This window comes from Pteropus alecto, unplaced genomic scaffold, assembly GCF_000325575.1.
Source record: "Pteropus alecto unplaced genomic scaffold, ASM32557v1 scaffold166, whole genome shotgun sequence".
Taxonomy (NCBI): domain Eukaryota; kingdom Metazoa; phylum Chordata; class Mammalia; order Chiroptera; family Pteropodidae; genus Pteropus; species Pteropus alecto.
In genome coordinates this window covers 7,522,093-7,530,814 of record NW_006439757.1, presented here as the reverse complement: position 1 = coordinate 7,530,814, position 8,722 = coordinate 7,522,093, and the positions used below count along the sequence as shown (strand labels likewise).

At 37.8% G+C, this 8,722-nt stretch overlaps 1 protein-coding gene across 1 annotated transcript in view; it reads left to right on the top strand.

Annotated features, from left to right (window-relative positions):
* The first annotated feature begins 587 nt into the window (after positions 1-587).
* The window catches only part of NAF1 (nuclear assembly factor 1 ribonucleoprotein), a 30,656-nt gene continuing 22,521 nt past the window's right edge, over positions 588-8,722 (top strand). The window contains exons 1-2 of the mRNA XM_006917007.3: positions 588-1,139; positions 5,070-5,241. Coding sequence (XP_006917069.1) covers positions 781-1,139; positions 5,070-5,241 — 531 coding nt within the window. The 5' untranslated portion in view covers positions 588-780. The remainder of the gene's footprint in view (positions 1,140-5,069; positions 5,242-8,722) is intronic.

The following is an 8,722-nucleotide window of genomic DNA, read 5'->3' as shown; positions in this document are numbered from 1 at the left end:
CACACCTTAACCTTTAGAACTTTTTGCTTGCTTGCTTTATGATTTAGAGTAATGGTTTCCCTGGCTGTTACTACATTTTAGTCCTTTCCCACCCTTTCTATGAAGCAGTGTCAACTACAACATGGACATCACCAAGCACCAACATTCTGTCCACCGTTATTGCTCTCTTTAATTTGAGAGTGCTTTGCAGGAAAAAAAAAAAAAAAACATGGAATAGTTGCGATTTTTTTGAGATGAATGGTCAACATGCTTGTTATCTATCAATGGATTTAACTTCACTTTAAAGAAGTTTACTAGAAATGTCTGTTCAAGTCTTCCTGGCTCAAGTTTCTGATGCACAGAGCCTCGCACAATCAGGGATCTCCCCTGTCCTACAATCCCTCCTTCCATGTATTGGCTTGCAAGAGAATTGACCCAGATTCACTAATAGGAGTCTAGCCGTCGGACCTTACGGTATAAGTAGTACACAGTACCGAAGAAGCAGAGAAAGAGGCGGGCTTAGGGCCACCTGAAGTCTGGTATTCAAAGGTCCTGCGGTGCGCCCCGCCCCCAGTGAGCGCAGCCGCGTCACATTACGTCATACGCTCTCCCGGAAGTGCCGCTAAGTAAACGGTGGGGGCGTGTCCCCCAGACAAACCCGCGTGGAGTTCCCGGAGGAACGCGGGAAGTGGGGGCCAGGCGGGGCTATATCCACTGTCAAGGTTGCTTTATTTCCCTAGCAAGCCGGGACCCTGTCCGAGGCCCAAAACGTGAGGCCGATTGGGTCTCCGGCGCGACGCCATGGAAGTAGTGGAGGCCGCCGCTGCTCAGCTGGAGACTCTGAAATTCAATGGCACCGGCTTGGGGGTTGGTCAAGGTCAGACCGTGCAGTCACCGAGCTCCGTTCCTGTCCCAGCGCCACCGCCTTTACTACAGTCGGATGAGGGGTCCGCAGACACTGAGAAGGCCGTGGAGACTCAGCTAGCCAGGGAGCAGCTGCCTGAACTCGTGCTGAGCACTGGCGTCGGCGGGAATCCGGCGCCGCAGCTGAGGCCAGAACCGCCATCTGGAGGGAGCTGCGTCACTGGCGCCAGCGCTGCAGCACTGGCAAGAACACCAGACTCCTTGGAGACTTCAGACTCGGATTCAGACTCGGACAGGTCGGGTGCCTGCGGGTCCCGAAGCTGCGGGGAGAGGGCTTGTGTAACCTGCGTGGGGAGCCCGGGCCTTGGGCCGGAGTGGATGCTCGCGCGGGCGGGGGACTGGGGGAGGAGGTCCCTGACGCTCACTGCGCACGTGTTGACAAGTAACTCGAACCGCCCATTTCTCGCTGTTCACTGCAAATGCGGTTGTGAATCTTGAGCCTAATGATCAAATCGCTCTTCTCTACATGTGGTAGTCTGAGGATATTGGAACATTCCTGTAACTACTTAGTTTGGCGAGTCCTTTTGTAGTGATAACTTTTGAGTTTTGTGTCAGATCTGATTCATCAAGTTTAGCGTGTGGTCTTGTTTTTGAATCAGAGGGGCTGAGGATTAGTTAAAGGATTTTGTGGGGAGCATGTGTTCTTGAAATTAGCAAGATATTTTTATTTAGTATTGTATGTTCTGCTTAGGTTTTATAAGCCCCACCGCACATGTCTTAAATTTAAAACTTGTGGTGGGAGAGGACTTGAGTATGTAGGATGTTCTAACCCACACTGAACATTGATTACAAATATTTAAGTGTGTTGTGTGGGATACCGAACAGAGGTGAACAAAATAGACATGATTCCTGGCCTACATTCTAGTGAGAGAGATGGAAAATATAAGTAAACATCAAATAAATAGAGTTGGTGAAAATTACCAAGGAACAATCAGGGCACTGAGGAAGTATTGGGAGAGCCCAACCCTGTGGGACCCTGTAGCCAAGTTAAAGTTTTAATTCTAAATGCTTGAGAAGCTGTTGAAGAATTTCAGGCAGAGAAATGACGTGCTCAGTTCACATTCTAATAAGCTTTGCTCTGTAAAGGAAAAATTGAACTGGGTAAAGAGTAGAAGTAGAGAAGCAAGAGTGAAAATAGTTGGAAAGCTTTTGCATGAGTCCATGCTAGTGTGGAAATAGGTGGAAAGATGTTGCTGGATTCCATAATGTGACCATGGTTGTTTGGATTAAATATTTTGAAGTCACCCTGATCAGGCTTGCTAATAAATGTGGCAGTGGGCTAGACAAAGAGCCATCAAATGGGTGGATTGTTGTGCTGTTTACTGAGATGGCTGGAGACCAATAGGAATGTTTAATTTGGATAATTAATTTGAGATTTCTCTGACAGCCAATTAGAGATGTCAGGTAAGCAGTAGTATAATGAGTTTAGAGTTTGGAGGACAGTTCTGGACTAGAGATGTACAATTTCAGCATCAGATTACAGATAAAACTTTAACTTTTTATTGACATTTTCAAACTTAGATAAAACAGAGAGAATAGTATAATGAATGCTCATCACCAAATTTAAGTTTCTAATATTTTGCTAATCTTGTTTTATCTAACATTTCTAATTTTTTTTAACCTGATAGTTTTAAAGCAGTCAGCGTGCCACCTTACCTGTAAATTCTTTCCTATGCATCTCTAATTGATAAAATACTTTTTACATAACCACCATGTCATTATCCACCTTAGTAAAAATCCTAATTCCTTAATACCACCTAATGCTCAATCTGTATTCAGATTTTTCTGGTTGTGTCAAGCAGAAAAATCTGTCATTTAATAGTTCGTTTGAATTAGAATTCAAACAAGATTCAAACCGGGCATTTGAGTGTATGGCTTTTAATTCTTTTTTAAGTGAAGGTGGTGTTTAAAGACATAAAGACAGGACGTGAGGGATGAATTCCACTGTAGCACAGTGCATGCCAAAAAATGGAAGTTTTTTGAGGGAGTGGGGAACCATGTCAAATGTTGTTGAGAAGTTAAGTAAGATGACAGAAAGGTATCCACTGGACTTGGCAACTTGGAGATTGTTGATGATCTTGTTAAAGAATGGTAGTGATGGAAGCCAGTGGAGGAGTAAAGACTGAATGAGAAATAAAGTAAAGACAGAATGTGTTAACAGCTCTTTCAATAAATTTTAAGGAGAGAAATGAGGTCCACAGCAGGAGGGATTAAAAAGAGGTACTACAGAACATTGGTATGCTGATGGGAATGATCTGAAACAGAGGAAGAGATTCATAATACAGTATAGTAGGAAGGAGTTCACTTGAAAATGGCATGGGTTCCTCAGTCCAAGTGGTGAAATTGGCCTTTGCCCATTTTCCCCTGTAACAGGAGGAAAGACAAGACTTGCTAGAGCTAATGTCTTGATTTCAAGCCCTTCACAATCCATCTGAGAAGACACGTTTTTCAATAAATTATAGTATAGTAAGGAACAGGTTCTAGTAGGACATTTGAAAAAAGTTCTGTGGGAAATGTGGAAGGAAGTATATAATCCTTTTGTTGGGTACAGGTGGCTTCAGAGGTGGTAATATTTGAGTTGAGCCTATAAAGAGAAATAAAATTTCTCTGCATTGAAGACGTTCTAGTCTAAGGAAATACTACAAAGGGAAAGTTGTATAAATTTCTATGTTAAGTGTAAAGCTCTGTATGAGAAGTGTTAGGAGATGGGATTGATGGTTACCAGGAGCCTGGTTGTAAGGGGCCTTGAGATGCCATGCTAAGGAGCATGACCTTTACCTTGTACACAGTGTGGATTTAGGGAGAAAAATTGTTAAGGTTTTTCTCTGTATTTTAATTTTTCTTAATGAAAGAGAAGAATAGTATAAACCCTTATAGCCATCACCTTGATTTAACTGTTATTAATATTTCAGAACTATTAGTTTCATATATATATGTTAATGAGCCATTTTAAAGTCATTTACAGCCATGATACTTTGTCCCTAAATATTTCAGCATTCATTCTCTAAGAGAACATTCTCTTACATAATCACAATACTATTATCACATGTAACAAAATCAATAATAATTCCCTCATATCTAATGTCCGGTCATGAACATTTTTTTAAAGCAAGAGTGTGAACTGATTAGGATAGAGGCCATGTGAACCTGAAGATACTAGCAAAACAGCAATAGGATAAAGGGGTGATTGTTGTGGGACAGACTAGTACTGATATCAGTTATACAATTATTACAGAAAAGCAGGTGAGAAAGGAAGACTCAAAACAGGAGTAGCAGTGGAAATGGGATAGAGAAGTGGAATAAGAGTGATATTTACTAATCTGAAGATAGGATTTTATCATTGACTGTGAGAATGTGATAGCTCAAAATGATTCCAAGGTTTCTACCTACAGCGACTGGATCAAATAAAGACTAAGAAACGAATAAAATTCAAGCTCAAAGAGAAGTGATTCAATAAAGAGAATGTATTTTTTTTTACTCCTTTAATTTGTTAGTGTAAGGTAAGTGTGTGCCATTCATACAGAGGTGGCCAGCAAGCAGCTAGAGATTAGGCGTGGAGGTTAGAGATATCAGCACTGAAGATTTGGGCGTTGTCTGCACATGGTTGATGATTGACAACATTGGAGTAGATGAAGTTTTTGATAAGAATACAGAGAGAGAAAAGGAAATGAAGATGGACCTTTTAGAAAAGCACATGAAAGGGGCCAAAGTGGAGTAACTAGCAAAACAACTTAAACTTGTTACTGGTAACAAGAATTGCTATGGAAGTCAAGGGCTAAAGGAGTTTCCAGAGAGTAGAGTGGTCAGCATGGTTGAGAACTTTGAGTTTCCAGGTGTCTGGAGACTGACAGGAAACCCTTTTTGACAATTAAGTGAACTGATTATTGGTGACCAATAAAATAAAAGTACCTTGCCCAGAGCCCTGTCAGTGATTTGTCACATGCTTAATTATATTCAGACATATATGTGACATTGAGTCTATTGTAATAAGGGTTTTTGAAAACGTTATCAATGGATTAAGGACTACTTTCCGAATACCATAATCCACTTTAAAACGCTAGTTTTTGAATTACACCAGTAACAGTAAACATGTAGAAATTTTCTAGTTGAATAATGTTAATACCATCATATTAATGATATACTAAGTTTTCAACTTTTTCTTACAGTGATACAGATTCAGATAGTTCAAGCTCCTCCTCTTCCTCATCATTTTCCTCATCTTCCTCTTCCTCTCGGATATCACTTCCTCCAGTGCTGTCGGATGGAGAAGATGATTTACAAGTTGAGAAGGAAAATAAGAATTTTCCTCTTAAAACAAAAGATGAGTTACTTCTTAATGTAAGTACTTAGATTTGTTACTAAACCTCATTTGGATATTCTAAAATATATTGTGGTACTAATATTGATCTCATTCTGTCTATATCTGTTCCGTAAATTTGAAAACTATTCTCAATTTCTTACTTGACATTCTTTCGCCATGCTTTTTCTTAAGTAAAAGAGTATTTGATCTGAATGATTTCTAACATTGCTTCTAACTCTAACATTTGATAATTGTTCTTCCCAGGGCATTAAATTTATCTTACTATTTTTCATTTTTTATCTTCCCTAGAAGATATTTCTTATGTAATTTACAACCTTTTTGTTGTTGTTGTTTGTCCTTAAGTCAGAAATTACAATGACAATTGAAATTATTCTTTTAATTGATTGCATTTAGAGACATAGGAAGTGAAATTAAGTGGGTTGAGCTTATTAGGATTTTTATTTACTTGATGTTTTTGGAGTGTTTTAATTACTGGAGTTGGAGAACAATTGACAGATTTGTTTTGTAAAGTTAGCTTTTGTGTGATTATTTCTTCTTAAGCTGTAAGCCGTCCCCAGGAGGATGATAGTCTGCTTGAAACCTCCTGAGTCAAGAAGAAAGTGTTCTCAGAATTTTGGAATATAGGCTGTATTGCCACATTTTTATTCTGCGTACCCTCACATGTACTATAGTTATTAACAGTGCCTTTTAAAAATTTAATGATCACTAATTTCAATTATTATATAACACTTAAAAGAATGCTAGTTTAATGCAAGATTTGAAAAACAATTTGAAATGCCTAGAGGCAGTAGGGTGCCTTTTCAAGACAGAATTTTACCAATATTATTTCTTTTTCTTTATTCATAAGAAATTTCCTATCTCACTTAGGTGTCATGCATTGAAAACTCTTGGATTTTTATGCAACTTCATCAGTGTTTCAAGTTTTCATCCTATAGACCTTACTTGGTTTCTGAATAATAATGTAGTATATTTTGTATATTTTGTCATGTGAAGGATGAATGCAAGCTTTCTTAAATTATATTTGTTTGGGCCATTTGCCACTTAATAAAGCCTTTGAATTAGAACTGTAAAGTTCTAGAAAAAAAATGATCGAATTACTTTAGTGTGTTGAATTCCAGTAGTTCATTTGCCAAATGCTGTGATGTCTGGGGATTTTTATTTCCATGTTGCCTTTTCTTTTATAATGATGTGAGTGAAATATTTTCTTCCTTTACTTGCCTTTGTTATTACATCGAGAAGTATCGAATAAATATGTACAGAAAAACTATTTTTACTCTTGATATCTGAGTTTTAAACATAATTTTATTTAAATGATAGCATAGATATTTATCGTTTTAGATACTGTACGTCTAAAACAGACATTTAGTTTCATTTTAATTTTGGGAAATAACAGTTGTGAAAGTAGAGATTTATCACAAATCTTTATTCCAAAGTGGAATTTTCAGGTTAGCATTAAGACTTCATAGTAATAAGGTGCATGCTGTTATAAAGTGGTCTTAAAATTATACCTGTATTAATGGCTGAAAATGGTGTTATTGATACCTGATTAAATGCTTTATAATGGAGGGCTCTTTAGATATATGAAAATGTAAAGCAGAAATGTAAAGCAGGTCTTTCTGCAATGATGAAAATGTTCTATATCCATGTGGTCTTAATGTTTTTAAGTCTTGGAGCTTAAGCTATTGTCTTAAGCCACTGAACACTTGAAATGTGATTAGTGGGACTGAAGACTACGTTTTAAATTTTATTTAATTTTAATTAATTATATTTAAATAATATAGGCAGTGTCTATTATTGGATAGCAGAATAAAATGAGTCTTTCCCATCCACTCATCCATCTTTCCATGAGGATTGTAGGGTAATCCAACCTCACACTTTAATCTTCCTAACCTGCAATAAATAGCCTTCATCTGTTATTTTCAGTAAGCTTGGTTTTTGCTTACCAGATGATGATCCTTCTATCCCAGGTTTCCCTCATCGTCTCTGCCTTTAATTTTTTAATTCATCAGTATGCATTTTATTTCTGATTCTTCATATCGTGTGTGCACTGTCAAAATGGTCATGTCCTTCAGTATGTGTTCTGGCCATTTTTCCCCTTATTAGATTCTGTCTGTGTTTTTCTCTTTTCTGTCACACATACACATCATTTCCCCACTCACAGAAAATCAAAGTGATCGATTTTATTTCCTCAAAGGAGATTATGAGACTGAGGTGATTTATTCATTATCTTACTGGGCACAGCTGCTATGTTATCAGGGAGCAAGGTGTTAATCTAATAATTGTAATACTTGCTGTTGCAAACCTGAGCTATCTATGCATCAATCCTGGCAGTGAACCCTCCTTGGAAACCTGCCTTTTTTACTTTATTTTTTGAAAAGGTTGTGTTGAGGTCCTTTTTGTTCTTTGAAGATTCTCTTTTGAAGTCTAGGAATCATATTTTCAATATTTGATTTTGGCTACAACTGAAAAAAGACTGACTCTTCTGAGATGTTTGTTTAGCTTGGATTGATGAGTCAATTCATTCAGTAAATATATACTAAGCACCTCTATGTGCTAGTCATTGTTCTGGGTGATACAGCAATGAGCAAGGCTGACCAGGTTCTAGTTTTTGTTGAATTTATTATCTAGTTAGGGAAATAGACTTTAAGAAAGGAAATAAATGGGACGTTAGGCAGTAATATGTTTACAAGAAAGAAAAGCAACAGGATAATTTGGTAAAGAGTGACTAGCCTTGTGGGTAACCTAATACTTTAGGCTTAGTAGTTAGGGAAGAAGTGACACTTGACATTCAGACATCAAGACAAGATCTCTTATTGCCCAGTCTGACATGGAATTCCAAGGAACTTTCTCTTTGAACCTCCTAAAGTTTGACCTCTTCAAACCTGCCAAAAATCTTCATGGAAAGCACGTTGCTTGGGTGAATTCTTGTTAATGGAGTTTTGGATATTTTCCCCACTTTTGTTCTTTCTTTCTAGCTTGCTCACTTAAAAGGAACAAATATATCTTTTCTCCGTTGATTCAGTCCCCCAAATGTCTGCCATTTTCAAAGCAAATATACCGTTTGACTTAACTAGACTTTCAAAGGAAATTCTGTAACAGATTCTCACATTGGAATTGTACAAAGCTTGGTTTTGGTTACTGACCTCACTTATGTCTTACGTGTTTTTTGTACAGTATTTAGTTCTTTATATACCTTTTGTGTTCTGCATAGTATTTGGGATAGAGATTTTAGGCATATCGCTTTTATAGGTAGGTGTGTTACTATTAAAAGCCAGCTTAATGTCTTCGTTGGCCTTTTTTAGGAATGCCCAGGAAACTGTATATATATTACTGTGTTAACAAGGTCCTGGGGTCACTGAGCTGGAATTAGAGTGTGGTGGTGATCAGATCACAAATAGCAGTGTCTGTGTCTGTTTTTTCCCTAAGTTTGGTTCTACATGAGATGGGAGATCTCTATTTGTAGGTGAAACTTTTAGTTCTGTCAATATGTAGGTTGAA